The following is a 15,407-nucleotide window of genomic DNA, read 5'->3' as shown; positions in this document are numbered from 1 at the left end:
TTAGCATGAATACAAGGTGTGAGTCTAGATTCAAATCCTGTGATCTAGTCAGGACTGCCTGAGCCATTTTAGCTCAGGCTCAGCTGCCCTACCCCCCAAATGTCCTTCTTCATGAGGGTGGCCACAAAAATAAAAGGATGCTTATTTGCATAATCCAATTTTACGTGTATCATTGCAAATTTTGAAAATGTTTATAATTTAAATGAAAGTGCAAAACATCTCACTATACTGGGAAAGACTGTGACCAGGTGACTTGTGTGCCAGCTCAGTCTCCTGCCCCGTGCTGTGAATGGGAAACTTCAAGGATCCAGCTCTCTCATATACAAGGCCCCTGCCCTTCCTTCTTATGGTTCTTTATCTTTAAAATGGACTTGGACTGGATTGCCCTTCAGTTAGAGATGACCTTCCAATGAGAGGACTGTCCCCTGTAAGGTAAAGCAGGTGGCCACCCTTTCCCTCTCAGTGGTGACACTGTTGGGAATGACCAATGAGATAATGGCAGTGTTATCCGATGGGTGTGTGGGAGAAGGGAAGAAGGATTCTCTCTCACTTCTAAAATAGATACATAATCTTATGAATGAAAGGTTACCCAGAGCTCACAGTCTTATGATTCTGGGTGCCTAATTGTTAACGGTATTGGATCTGCCCCACTGCTTGTTGCATACAATGCTGCTTTTCCATTTCCCCCCAATATGCTACCTATGAGGTTGCCCCATACTCAGTTGGGCCACCTAGTCAAGACCCAGCACTGTCTGCTCTACCTGGTGGTAACTCTCTGGGGTTTCATTCAGTGGGGCTTTCCTAACCTTCCTGCAGCTACCCTACCTCTTGGTCAAAACGCTGGTGATGCAGCCTGGGAACTTTAGAACGTGGGATATTTGCTCTAACAATGAGCTATGCTCTACAAACCCTTTTATTTTGCAGTACAGGCTCCTGCCAGCTCTTGGCATAGGAGAGAGAAAGGACTTGAACTGTGGCTTAAACTGTTGCACTACAAAAAATACAAAGTTGAGGCTTCAGCAAGGTAGTCCTTGGGGAGCACTTCACATTTTCTGGAAATACATAGCAATGGGCTGGTTCTTCCAGTTTGCTGCTGGCTAGGCCTGAGTTTTGTTGTATTGATTTAACAAGACAGTGCACACGCACCCCCAGTAATGTAGCCTAGTGGGGATGGACAGAAGCACACTAAGGTTTATTTCTTCCCTTTCCATCTTAAGGCCTCTGCAAAAAGGCCTTTCATTCATATATTTGTTTTGCCCTGGAGATATATGGATACCACCATTCAAATTCAGGAGAATACTGACATCCCAAGGGGGAGTGAAGTATGAAATTTTGCTCGGATCAACTTCCTGATTTTGGTGGCATTCTCCAGGAATTCTGGGCTCATAGATGAAGCCCCAAACTGAATGTATTTTGCTTTGATATTATCTGTTATAGTGTTTTGCTTTTAACTGAGATTTTGTATACTAGACAGACAGACAGATATTAGATTGGTTTGTGATATAGAAATGAAAGAATAAAATAGAAAAATACTGTGCAGAAAGCTTGGATACAGGAAGATCACCCAAAGCTTCAGATCTGATCCATAGTTCGGAACGATCTTCCATATCCAGAGGAGAGAGGAGGCCTCTTCAGGAGCCCAGCTGCAGGATAGCTCCCCTGGGCCAGAGTTTTCCCCCTGAGATATCTTGCACCATGTGAAGGTGGAGTCAGCTGGTAGTTGGGTGTGCATGGGTTTTCACTGAAGGACCCAGAACTGGAGGAGATACTGCAGCCTTCTGTGCGTGTTGCCCCACTATCTCCAAGAGGTGAAGAGACATCAAAGGGCAGCCAGCTCCCTCTGGCTATCAGGGGGAAAGGGCAGTAATTCTGGAAGTAAGAAAATACTCACTTCCCCTTTGGATCTTGTTACCTGCTTGACAGCATCATCACAAACTCTGAAACAGGTGGGAAGAGGAGAATCAGTCCCCGCGATAGCCACTGCGTGCACCCTCTGCATCCCCCATGTCATACACATGACATTAGCCACAATCCACGTCTATTCTGTATCTATCCCCCCTAACCCCTGTTGCATTTAGAGAAGACGGTTAATAGGGAAGGTGCTCTGTTCTCTCACCATCAAAGTCCACTCTTCCATCCCCATTGAGGTCCATGTCCTGCAGGATCTCATCCACTTCCTGGCCATTGAGTTGCTCCCCCAGGAGTACAGTCACGGCCTGGCGCAGCTCTGCCCCACTGATTGCTCCATCCCCATCTGTGTCAAACTTCAGAAAGAAGGGCACATGCACAATGTTACCTCCAGCTCAGACACTTCGGTTTCCTTTACCCTCAAATCCTCCAAGATCCTCCTCTTTTCATGCTTACCCCCATGATCCCCAATCCTGGTCACCCCACTCCACCTCGGCTCCTCTGTCCTAAGCTGGAAAGCATTTACTAGTAGTTTTGGTCCCCTTCACACATCCACCTGCAGCAGCAAAGGAGTTGTTTCCCTGTGATATCATGCCCTTCAGGAATGTGTGGGGTGTTGTGTAAATGAATGAATGAGTGAATGAACGAATGAATGAACAAATGAAGTATCCATCTAGTGAGAGACAGTTGCAGGTGTCTTTCTCATTCATCTAGTATGTTACCTCCTCATGTAGTGCCAAAGGCCATTGGCTCCACTCCTTTATACATACATAGTGTGCAATTGCCCCAGAGAGAAGCAGCTGTCTCTCACCGCTGTGGGTGTGAGAAGCAAGCTCATATACCATTTACATTTGCCGGGTCTAACACAGCTGCTTGCAGCCCTACTAAGGTAAGGTTGTTTTAGCTTATTTTAGAAGCCGCTCCTTGTTCCATAGCATCAAGAGAAACCTATCAGGCACCTCTTGTCTTGGTTCATCTTATGTGCACATAGCAGCTCAATGAAGAGACATCACAGAACCAGCCCTAAGACAGGAGATATGCTTTTGAACACGTTAGCCATATCTAAGACATACTACTTGCCCCCTAGGAGCTTGCATAACATAGAAACACGTTCTCCTGCATAGGCTGAAATGTTCCACCTGCCAAGAAATTTTGTTATTCACACAGACAGCCGCCAGAGGGCAATGTATTAATACTTCATCTAATTTATTTGGCTATAGTAAGATCCATCATGGGCAGCCAACCATTCTTCCAACTGTCATCTCTAATCTGTGGAGCCAGTAGGACTACCAAGCACTCCAACCAAAATAAGCCAAGATTATGGTTGATACGTTTTACAGACTAATGTGGCAAACACAGAGCTATTCTGCACACACAGAGCACTATCCAAGACCCTGAAAAGGCTGGAAGAACTTTCATATTTATTTCTGAAATGTATATGCCATATGGCTAGCCCTATGGGGTCTTCAAAAAGCTTGCAGTTTAAAAACAACAATGAAAAATACATTATCTAGTGCAGGCTTCCTCAACCTCGGCTCTCCAGATGTTTTTGGCCTACAGCTCCCATGATCCCTAGCTAGCAGGGCCAGTGGTCAGGGATGATGGGAACTGTAGTATCAAAACATCTGGAGGGCCGAGGGTGAGGAAGCCTGATCTAGTGCTAGTAAGTTACCTTGTTTTGTGGATTGCTGAGAATCAGTTACTTTTTTGACCCATAATAATTGATAAACAATATAACTTGATTCCAGTAGTGAGAGGACAGGGTAACTATGAATGTCTTAGCCCAGATGTGAGGAGCCTTTGGCCCTCCAGGAGCTGCTGAGCTACAACTCTCATCAGCCACAGAAAGCACAGCCAACGGCCAAGTATATTGGGAAATGTAGTTCTACAACATCTGGAGGGCCAAGATGATTCCCTGGCTAGTTGCCACCCACATTTCTAGCCTGAACCTACATACTTCTGTGTGTCTTACAATTCATCAGGGATGAATCCCTTACAATGTCAGGGCTTATAGAAATATAATGTGCAGTTGTATCTAAAGCATTACATGGAATATGGTTTGAGGAATATCACAATTCCCTGCTTCCCTCCCGCTGATTGGCTTCCCATCATTACCTCACGGAAGGCAATTTTCAGCTCCCTCACGCCCACCATGTGAGCAGTCTCCTCACGCAACTTTGGGCCCATCATCTCTACGAAGTCCTCAAAGTCTACACGACCTCCCACTATGAGGAAAGAGAAGGAGAGAAAAAGTCAGCTTCCCAAGGACTGGGCAGAGAAGGTAGTTGCACTTTTTACAGAATGACTGCAGCACACTCAGTAACACAAATGGAACCTGCAGCATAATATTGCAGCATGGAGAGTTCCTGTTCATTGTTCTAGTCAGTCCACCATGCCCTTCTTTTGCATAATTCTCTATCCCAGGGCTGTCCAACATGTGGCCTGAGGCATCAAGCTCTTTTTTGGCGGCCCTCAGCAACATTTGACAACACACACCCAGCCCCACCACAGCCCTCTGTGCTACCTTCCCAAAGCCAGGTAAGAGAGGTGCTGGGCTTTGGAAAAGAGGTGTGAGAGTTCTGACAAGGTCCTAGCATCATCCTACCTCCTTCCAAAGGCCTAGTTAGCCCTTTCCCAGCTTTGGGAAGGAGCTGGGAGGACTCTAGTACTCTGCCAGAGCCTCATTTAATTTATCAGCTTTGGGAAGGCAGCATGAGGGCTGGGAAGGGGCATAAAATTTTGGTCTCGCTCCCCTCTTCTTCATGACAAGGCAGTGAATGGCCTGTAGGTTCCGTGTGCAAGTACTCTTGCTACCCAGTTGGTATGAAAAGTTGGACCTCCCTGCTCTATCCCATTCCCAGCTGATTTACTGCTCCCCCCTCACCCAACAGTCATACTTCATTATGTGGCTACTGAGCATGTTCAGTCCTCATTGGTATTCCCTTGCTGCCACCCCCACATTTTTTGTACTTCCACAAGCCTTGAGGTTCTACCAGATCTGCTGATACCACCTCCCTTTTGTGCACGGACAGTTCTGTTTTGGGTACGTAAGCAGCAGCACTCACAGCTGAACGCTGGAAATAGAGAGAACGAGTTACTTTCTCAGGAGTAAAATGTTATGGTGGTGAAGAAAGGAGAGCAGAGCACTGGTGTCTTGCATTTAAGCAAGCAACAATGAACCACCTTATCTACAGCCTGAGTCTAATCATATTGTTCAAAAGCAAGGAGGCTGCTTGTTTATTTAGTTATGGTAAATATATATTGCAGAACGTTTGTTAGCATTTTAGCTGCTGGTACACTGCATGTCAGCTTTGTGTACCATTTGACATATCACAGACTGCAGCTGGTAAGATTCATTTTGAACAGCTAAATATGCTAATATTTTATAAGGTAGGTATGGGTCTACAATATATGTTCACTAGGGATGGAGAGAATTCGGTTCTCTTCATTTCTCATTTTTCCATTCTTAAATTCTGTTTCCACATTTTTATAGCATGCACGCACACACGCACGCGCGCGCACGCACGCACACACACACACATACATATATATATGAGAGAACATCTCTTAATAAACACATTTCTGTATGCAATTTTGACCGATGTACACATTTTTTTGGAAGCAATTTCCCCTGCTATAATAAATTTGCTATAATAAATTTGGCATGCTATTTTCCCAAATACATTCATTTTTATGCATGCTTTCCCATACTATGTGCATTTTTGTAAACATTATTTGGCTGGAAAACCACAGTGCGAGTTCCAAAGAGTAGCTGCGTTTTGGTTTGCGTATTGTTTCGGTTAGTGCAAATGTGGTAGATTCTCCTTTAAATGAAAACTGAATCAAAATTCTCCTGCATCCTTGGTGCTCACCTATGCACCTTTATATCATGTGTAATGGAGAAGATGCATCCATTCTCCATTGGCCAGTCAGAACTTCTAGAGACTATGGGGGAGGAGTTGAAGCCTGTAAAATGTCTGCTGCTGCTTCTTTTTTTTTAATTGTCCCTAAAGACAATTCTGAATATCAGAAAGTCTACCCCTGGTGATAGGAACCACTGAAACTGCAATTCTGGGGTGAGGGCATTCAGCCAGAAGCCTTCAGGCTGTAAGGAACAAGGCAGCACTTCCTGAAGCAGATTTTGGGTACATATCCCCACCTGCACCCGCAACTCACTGCGCATTTTGATGTGTTGGGAGATCTCAATCAGCTCCATCTCGGTGGGCATGTAGCCCATAGTTCTCATGCACTCTCCCAGGTCCTTGTAACTGATGTAGCCGTCCTGGTCAGTGTCAAACTCCTTGAAGGCATCTAGCAGTTCTGCAAGAAAAGTCCAAAAGACATTTCACAGAAGTGAGACAATGATACCTGCCTTGACCTCCTCTCTCCTCACCTTGGGGACACAGGAAGACCATGCAGTCATGGAGGAGACAAGAGAACAACAGAAAGAACAAACTTGCCCTCAGGGGTTGCTCTAGTTATGAAACTTCAAAGGGTTGCTGGATGTCTCTCACACTAATAAAGGCAAGTTGTTTTTGAAGAAATGTAATGCACAGCTTTTGTGTTTGTGATAAGCACTGCAAAAAATGAAATTGCTATGTGGGACTATAATGGCCATTTAGGCACTGGTGTCCTGTTTTCCAACTCTTGATGTTTTTAATTATGAAATGTAACGATGTGACCAGACAACAGTGATTATGCCATGGTCCTAGTAAGTCCCTTGTTGACATTACTTATTTTGCCTAACTAATGGATAGTTCGTAATTAGTGGCAACTCTAAATTAAATTGCCAAGTGGGAATGTCCCACATCTTTCCGTGCCAACCCAGAACTGCTGTCTCATGCACTAACCCCAGAATCACGACAGCTAGGAAAAGGATGCTAGCAGCTATGCATGGTAGTGGAAAAAACTATTACATGTGTAATGCTGATGGAAAAGATTGGGGAACGGTCAGATCCTTGGAAGGTGGAATAAAGAGGATAAACTAATCTGGTTGAGGGATGCCTGTTGAGGAGCAGTGTCCTATTGGCTCATCTCATCTACTGAGAATCCTTTGCTACACAATTTATTTACTTCATAAAATTTATATTTTGCTTGATTGTAACAACAAACAAACCTCAAAGCAGTGTGATGAGCAGAGGTTGTTCCCAAGGAAAATTACAACACCTAGTTTGGGGGCAGAAAATGTGGTGCCAACAGTCATTTAGTGAGCAAACATTTTGCTACATTTGCTTTGTAGAATTGAGATAGCAAATGGGTGATGGAGTGAAGGTAAAAATTATTGTTTTATTGACCTTCTTAATTTGAAAGGCCTTTGTGCAGCATAGGGCCAGTTTGCATATAATGCTAAAGGACCATTAATCCTTGGCTTGTCTGATCATTCAAACACTGCCCAGTGGCTTAACTGTGGTTTGTTCACTCCCAACAAAGCACAATCTGAAGCCATGGTTTGTTGTTGGCTTATGATTCTTGGTTTGTGTTTTAACAATGGCTTGATGTTACGTGCTAACCCAACACCCTTTCTTAGCCACGATTCCCCACCCCAGAGATGTTCATTAAGTTACAAAGTCATGAGGCAAGAGCAGCTGGAAACCAAACCAAACTTTGGATAAACAAGCCGTGGTTTGTTTAATCGTTTGTAGGGCAATTTGGGTTAGCTCATGGTTTGTAGTGTTGGTGTGCCAAATAATTCATAGCAATTTTATTTTCGTATCTTCATGTTGTACATGTGATTTTTCCTCCACAGCATTTTGAATGAAATGTGGGAAATTGATCTCTCTTTTCCTCTGATTAAAAATATACATTTGGCATCACTTCCAAACTAGGATGCTGAAGAACTATCCCAGGGATATTTGGGGAAAGTGACGGCATCTGTGCACTGGCCTTTTACTGTGTCTGCTGTAGTGAAAAACAGCGTACTGCATTTCCCCTCTCCTGTGCCCCATGAAGTTTGGACTCCAATTCCCCAGCACCTTCTCTCAACAATGCCAACTCACCATCCAGCTCCACTGGTGAAAGCTCCCTCTCCTGGCAAAAAGGGAGACAAAAAACAAGGAGAGTAGAGAGTTAGAGCCCAAGTCTCTTGCAAACTCTGTCTAGAAGTGAAGCATCATGAGCAGAGTTAAGCGGGTGGATGAAATATCAGAACGGGGAACTCCTACATTTGTCTCTTTCCTTTTTTTCTAAATTACCTTATCTTCATAGCAACGGAGCTGCATTAGGAGAATGTACCTTTTAGCGGAAAATATTTATTTTAGGGTTGTCATATGTCTGGAATTTTCCAGACATACTAGGTATTCAGCCCTCTTAAACAGCGTCCAGGTGGAAAGCACTGAAATGTCCAGGAAAAAATATGGCAGACATATGGCAGCCCATGTCGGTAGTGATGATTTTGGTGATTTCCATAAAAAAATAGCTCAAAAACTCATTTTTTTGTGTTGAGTTTCTGCAATAAAAGCTCAACAACTTTGTTGAAAAAGGAAAAGCTAAACAACTTTGCCAACAACTTTTGTGTCCAGATTTTCACTTTTTTTTCCAAATATGGCAACCCTATACTTGGATAGGCTGCCGAGACTCAAAGACTAGTATCAGCATTTTGCAGGGCAATCCTTTCCATGTCCCCTCATGCATAAGCCCCACTGAATTCATTAGGGTTTACTCATACGTAGGGTTAGGATTGCAATCTAACTTCTGGGTTGTATGTCTCCAGCTGTGGTCCCCCTTTTCCTTACTGGACCATCAATGGCAGGATCCTGACCAGGTTGTCAGCTGTCTTTTTTTAAAAAAGGACTTTTCATATATTCTCCAATGTTTTCATTTATGTACCGTATTTTTCGCCCTATATGACACAATTTCCCCCCTCCAAAAATGAAGGGGAAATCTGGGTGCGTCCTATGGGGCGAATGCAGGCTTTCGCTGAAGCTTGGAGAGCGAGAGGGGTCGGTGCGCACCGACCCCTCTCGCTCTCCAGGCTTCAGGAAGACATCTGCAGCCTAGGCAGCCCTGCGGGAACTCCTGCAGGGCTGTCTAGGCTGCGGATAGCAGCCTGCCACCCGGCGCGAATGGCGCCCTGAAGCAGAGCGCCCCTCGCACCAGGCAGACATCCGCAGCGTGGGGAGCCCTGCAGGAGTTCCCCGCAGGGCTCCCCACGCTGTGGATAGCAGCCTGCTGCCCAGCGGGCAGGGCGCGCTGAAGCAGAGCGCCCCGCGCGCCGGGCAGACATCAGCCAGCCCCACAAGCTCGGGGGACAGCAGGGAGGCGCAGCGCCACCATCCCGCTGTTCCTCGACCTGGTTTGGTTTCCCTGACCTGGTTTTTTTTGGGGGGGGGGGGAATAAAGGGAAAAAAATTCCTTTATTTCCCCCCCCAAAAAAATAAACCTAGGTGCGTCCTATGGGACGGAGCGTCCTATGGGACGAAAAATACGGTAAGTAAAAGCTGCCTGGTCTTGCACTATGCAGTTCCCCTTTCAAGCATTTCAGGAAATACCCATCTATTTCCAACCACGCTCAAAATATACTTGCATGACTTAACCATACTTTATGTAATACATCTGATTATTAATATGTGCAGTGCAGCATTTCCCCCCATGACCTAATGTATTTGTCCTGGAATCTGTTTGCGTTTTGTATTCCAGTTATTAAATTCCAGATTGGATCTGTGCAGCCCAGTCTTACATGTGTTTACCCAGAAGTAAGATTTAATTAAGTTCAGTTGGTCTTGCTGCTAAGTTAGGGCACATAATAGGTAAAGGTTAAGGCACCCCTGACCATTAGGTCCAGTCGTGACCGACTGGGGTTGCGGTGCTCATCTCGCTTTACTGGCTGAGGGAGCCGGCGTACAGCTTCCGGGTCATGTGGCCAGCATGACTAAGCCACTTCCGGCGAACCAGAGTAGCACATGGAAACGCCATTTACCTTCCCACCGAAACAGTGTCTATTTATCTACTTGCACTTTGACGTGCTTTTGAACTGCTAGGTTGGCAGGAGATGGGACCGAGCAACGGGAGCTCACCCCATCGCAGGGATTCGAACCGCCGACCTTCTGATCAGCAAGTCCTAGGCTCTGTGGTTTAACCCACAGCGCCACCCGCGCCCCCTAATATGTCCCACATAATATGTCCCAGTAAATATCACCTCTTCCTCAAAGACAATCCTTCATGTGATTACAGTTCTGTCAGGTATGTCCTCCTAGTGGTGCAGCAATAAAATTGCCAGCACATTTGCAAAGCTCCACTCCTGTTGCAAAGGTAAGCAACTGCGTGTTGAGATTCCTGCAGTGGGTTTGGACTAAATGACTCTCAGGATCCCTCACAACTCTACAATTCTATTATTCTATGCAGGAAATAGTTGTAATTCACAGTGCAGCAGCAACATGTATTCAGTCAAATGTACATTTTATGTAGTCAAACAAAGGTTTAAAAAAGTTTCCAAATAACAAAAACAAAAGCGTTTTACAGTGGTACCTCGGATTACATATTCTTCAGGTTACATACGCTTCAGGTTACAGACTCTGCTAACCCAGAAATAGTGCTTCAGGTTAAGAACTTTGCTTCAGGTTGAGAACAGAAATTGTGCTCCAGCAGCGTGGCAGCAGCGGGAGGCCCCATTAGCTAAAGTGGTGCTTCAGGTTAAGAACAGTTTCAGGTTAAGTACAGACCTCCAGAACGAATTACGTACTTAACCCGAGGTACTACTGTACTCAGCTTTACACGTACTGTATACAGCAATCTTCTTCAGTAAGTTTCTTATTGAACTACCCTCCAAATTGTTTCATTTTCACTTTCTCCCATACTGTATCAAGATTTATATCTTACTGACTGAATGATGTTTGTATATAATTTGGTTCTCAAAGCTCACCATTATTATTACCCAGAGTTTTATTGGGGGGGGGGGGATATCCGTAGCAACTGAAATGTAGACCTCCTTGTCTTTTCAACAATTTTTCAGAAAAAAAATCATACAGTAGGAAATTAATGCTGCCACCCTAGTATACCTGATTACCTGGACATTACAAAGTGAACAATTTTGTCCAAAATAAATAGATTCTCTGTATCTGGTGCTTTTTTCTAAAAAATAAAATAAAAAAATATTTAGGGGTACTCTCATTTTCCTACTCATGTTGAAATACTGCCCCTCAATGAGGCCAGACTTAGATTCACAAAATGTTTAGGGGTATGCATACCCCCCAGAAAAAAAGCACTGGCTGTATCTAAATATGATGGGTCCCTATTGTATCAGCAGGGTTGCTGATAGCTCTCACTGAGCCAACCAGCCTACGTCAGTCAATATATATTCAGTCTATGTCAGTCAATATATATTCTTAGCATATTTATTCCTCAAATAATAAACTCCGATGGCGAGCGCCAACAGGAATGAAGCCAAAACATAGCGACTGAAAGAACAAGAGGGAGGTATCAGCATGTTTGGTTGGGGGAAACTCCAATGCATACAGGAGTATGGGGGGAGCCTTAAAGGGCAAGGAACCCCCAAAACAGTCCAGTGAGAACCGATTATGCTCAGTGCAGAATTCTGAATGTCAGCTTGGGAAGGAAAACTAGAAAAATGGGGAAATGCAATATGAGTATTCTGCACGACTGACTGGCTGGAACCTTGAACAGGAACATACGTTTTAGGACCCCTCTATAATTGTTGATATCACAAATGTTCTGGTTTATTTTTGTCCTGCTTTTATCGTGCTATAGCCCCTCTAGATGACCACAACGTGGTAGCATTGGGAAAGCATCAAGGAGCAACTATAAGCAGAATAAACCCACCTCTGATGCATTATCACTGTGTCAAGAACTTTATGCAGAATGCATTTGCTGTGAAACGCCCAGTGCACACTGCAGCATTTTGTTACAGGACCTGCCTATCTTTACTGCTAAGCAAATATTTCCCTGTCAGTGTCCTCTGAGAAGTCCCCACCTCCACCCCGTCCTTCGGAAGGCAGCTCATTAGCATGGAGGGAAGATTGCATAATAAACTGAGGCTCAGAACAACCCTCCCCACCTCCACCCCACTGAGAAATCGCTTCCCAAATTAACCTGCTGAAGGTTGGATTAAATGGATTGGAGGTCAAGAGCAGATCACTGACTCACCAGATCCTTTCTCTGCCATCCCTGTGTGGATAGAAGAAGGCTGCTAGCACAGGGAGGTTGACTAAAAGCTGTTGCTGGTGCTGCTGCTGCTCTTAGGGAGCTGACTGCCTGTGTCCCCATGGGACCCCTCAACACACTCCCAACCAGAAGAGAGCCTTGGGAAACCCCCAAGGGCTAGGCTACAGTTCCTTCAGCCCTTCTCCCCACCTATCTCTAGGGCTAATGGGATTTCCTGCCCTCCCAGCAGGGCATCCTCAGTCTCCAGCTATTTATATGAACTAATCAAGTTGGGGTCAGGATGTTGCAGAGGGCTAGTTATAATCTTCACAGGCCTTCCACCACCCCTCTTGCTTGCTGCGTCCAAGTGGATCTGCTCTGTTCTGGTTCCTGAAGCCCACTCAGCCTCTGCACTAAAGACTAGCTTTTGCATCTGCAAGGAAACCTTTGTCAGGAAATAAGCACCACGGAGCTATCCAAACCTCTACAAATCAATGGCCCCTACATCAGGCAAGGTAATGGTAGAAAAAAAGGCTGGTGCCATCCAGATGTTTTGGACTGTTAGCCCCAGCCAGCACAGCTGTGCTCCCATCAGCCCCAGCATCATACAACCTTGCAGGCTGGGGATGATGATAGTTGCTGTTGTTGTTAAACAAATGTATAGATCACTTGTATAGATGGCATATAGCTATCTAAGCGGTAAAACCAGAATAAAACACAGGAACACAAACTTTAAGAACAATAAAATAAATTCAGCAAACTCTAAAACAATAACACCACCAGGTAAACAGAAATGTCTTCAGTAGGTGCCTAAACACCATAATGCCAGGTGCCTGTCTGATTTCAGCTGGTAATTAATTCCCAAGAGCTGGAGCTGCAGCACTCAAAACCCAGTTTCTTGCATGGACTAAGCACATCTCTGGAGCATACAATCCTCTCGGAAGTCCTGTCTGAGCAGCTCAGTTGCCAGGCAGGAATATAGTGGGCAAGGTAGATATCCTGATCCCAAGTTGTTTAGGGCTTTTAATGCTGGAAGTAAAACATCTGGGGGCGCCAGCTTGGAAAAGGCTGGAATAAGGCATACAGATGCAGCAGTATTACAGAGTTGTACTGCTGGCAGATTAGGCTACATTTGCCCATCTACCCCAGTATTGTTCACTTTGACTGGCAGCATCTCAGGCAGAGGGCTTTTCCATCCCACAATCTTTTTAACTAGATATTCTGAGCTTGGTGCCTTCTGTAGGCAAAGCAGGAGTTCTGCCGGTAGCTCAAAATATCTATGTGTGTGTGTGTGTGTGTGTGTGTGTGTGTGTGCGCAGAAAAAGCACACATCTCAGTTTCCCAGTAGGAATATAGTGCTTTGGAAAATTCAGCATGCAAGCTCCCATCCTAATAAACTGCCATCCCTGCTCTCCAGGCATTCCATCCATGCCTCACTGCCAGTAACATACCCTCTTCTTCAGTGAAGATATCACACTTAAACACTCTGCTGAACAACTAACTTCCATTAATGTGATGCTAGGCTGTGGAGAAATGTCATGTAACAGGTAGCAGCAGGGCCGGATTTAGGTTTGATGAGGCCCTAAGCTCCTGAAGGTAATGGGGCCCTTTATATAGCAGGCGGGCCCCATTACTTACATCATAGGAGCCTACACAACACAAACCACTGTTGCTGTATGTAGGTTTTATTTTATGTGTTTTTTATCTTATATTTTGGAAATGTACATCCAGTTGTTTCTTTCCTTTAATTTTTTTGGGGCCCCCAAGAGAGTGGGGTCCTAAGCTATAGCTTGTTTAGCTTATACGTAAATCCGGCACTGGGTAACAGGGCTGCTCACAAAGTGCACTCCCCATGATGCTCTGCTCAAGCAAACCATTGTCTTTCCAGGGTCAAAATCTGAGGGGGAACCTGGCTCTGCAGGTTTGCAGTGGAAAACCAGCAGCGTACATCAAAGATTGGCTAGTGCTTGCGAGGTCACAAAACCAGCCTGCCCACTTTCCCTGGATGAGTTTTGTAATTCTTTTCAAAACTTTTCTCAACAAGTAAACAAGATGGCAAACAGTTCAACGGCTGAATACATGACATCCTAAAGAAACACAATTAACAATGGGACAACACATTGGAAGCATATTGGGAGAGGTGGCAAAGCTAACTATTGTACCAGGATAACTAGCTGGCCACTATGCCCATCACTGACACTACAAAGGTGGGAGGAAGCCCCATTCATTTCACTCCCACCCCAGGAGATACTTCTGTTGCCACTCCTGTGCTCATGTTACATGTGGACACCACCTCAGCTTTGAGCCAACACTGAATGGGCTACCTGCCCCCACCCAGCAACTCTGCACAATACGTTGCTTGTACTGCATCGCCATTTATCCTAGACCACTTTCCGCATTGTCCTTCCTGAGCCCACTCAGCCCTTACTGATCCGCTTTCCTAGTTCCCTTTTCTGCATTCCCCATGTGGGACCTGCAACGAAATGCAGGGGTCACACTTCCAGGCACACTTCCAGGCCCACCTCCCTATTTGATTCCACGCCCTCTCAACCATTAGCCAGCATCTCATGCCTACTGAATCTGCTCAGTCCTCATTTGACTGTTATAGGGGTCTCCCCTTAATATTCTTTAATTTCCCCCCTACTTCTGCAAACCCTGGGTTTCCCCCGAGCCTGCCGATACCACCTTCATGTGCATGGATGGCTCCATTTTGGCTACACAAAGATCTCCTTGGAGCATGAGTTTGCCACTGATGTCCAGGACGCATCGCCTCTCAGCCCCACTTCTCCCTTCTGCATCCCCTCCTGCTACAGACAGCAACTCACCTTGCCAAAGACAGTGTTGAGGAAAGGGGAGTAGGTCTTAATGGCAGCTGCATGGGGGTCAGCCTGATGCTTTTTGCTGTGTTTGCGCCCGTGGCCGGAGTTGGATCTTTGCCTTGATTCAGAGCCAGGGCTTTTGCTGCCCTTGGGCTCGCTTTCTTCCTTGGGGGGCTGCTCGCCTTCCTGCGCTTTGCCCTTGGCCGGGCCCTCTGCCTCTCCGGACTGCTTGCGTTGCATGGGACAGGTGTCTCTCTTGGAGATAGGCACCCTGTGAAGACTGAGAAATGGGGGGGGGGGGCTTAAGAAGCCAGGAAATCCTCTTATACTCCACCTCCAGGGAGGAGCAGGGTGGGGTGGGGAAGCCAATTAGTGAGGATTATTGTAGAGATGGCAGGGCTGGCTTCCAACTCCTTTGTCCCATGGACAAAGCCATCTCCAAGCTCTCCCATCTATAGCTGCCAAGTGGCAGAGCATGTGTTGATGTTTTTCCAGGCACATTGCCTTGAGCATGAGCTAGCTGTCTCCAGTTAAGCTCTCCCAAGCAGCGGAAATGAGGACATCAGTGGCCAAAAGGAGACAAGG

General features: G+C 45.6%; 1 protein-coding gene across 2 annotated transcripts; it reads right to left on the bottom strand.

Moving 5' to 3' along the window:
* Nucleotides 1–250: 250 nt before the first annotated feature.
* Nucleotides 251–15,126, bottom strand: CABP4 (calcium binding protein 4). 2 transcript variants are annotated; one of them, XM_079986204.1, is made up of 7 exons: nucleotides 14,829–15,126; nucleotides 7,905–7,935; nucleotides 6,085–6,228; nucleotides 4,024–4,133; nucleotides 2,117–2,264; nucleotides 1,892–1,937; nucleotides 251–1,799 (listed from the first exon to the last, which is right to left on the bottom strand). In XM_079986204.1, exons 1-6 carry the CDS (start codon nucleotides 15,060–15,062, stop codon nucleotides 1,909–1,911), a joined length of 696 nt encoding a protein of 231 aa, XP_079842330.1. In that variant the 5' UTR covers nucleotides 15,063–15,126; the 3' UTR covers nucleotides 251–1,799; nucleotides 1,892–1,908. The 2 variants fall into 2 exon arrangements, with proteins under 2 accessions (XP_079842330.1, XP_079842329.1); XM_079986203.1 differs by having other exon boundaries at nucleotides 251–1,937.
* Nucleotides 15,127–15,407: the final 281 nt, after the last annotated feature.

Source organism: Podarcis cretensis (genome assembly GCF_951804945.1).
Source record: "Podarcis cretensis genome assembly, chromosome: 1".
In the NCBI taxonomy this organism is placed as follows: Eukaryota; Metazoa; Chordata; class Lepidosauria; order Squamata; family Lacertidae; genus Podarcis; species Podarcis cretensis.
The sequence above is the reverse complement of the archived record's forward strand: the minus strand, read 5'-3'. Positions and strand labels throughout refer to the sequence as shown.

Coding starts and splice junctions, on each gene's coding strand:
- CABP4 (XM_079986203.1), bottom strand. CDS start 15,062: ATGCAACGCAAGCAGTCCGGAGAGGCAGAGGGCCCGGCCAAGGGCAAA. Junction 2,265..4,023: donor TGAAAATTGCCTTCCGTGAG/GTAATGATGGGA, acceptor TTCTTTCTGAAG/TTTGACACAGATGGGGATGG. Junction 1,938..2,116: donor TGGAAGAGTGGACTTTGATG/GTGAGAGAACAG, acceptor CACCTGTTTCAG/AGTTTGTGATGATGCTGTCA.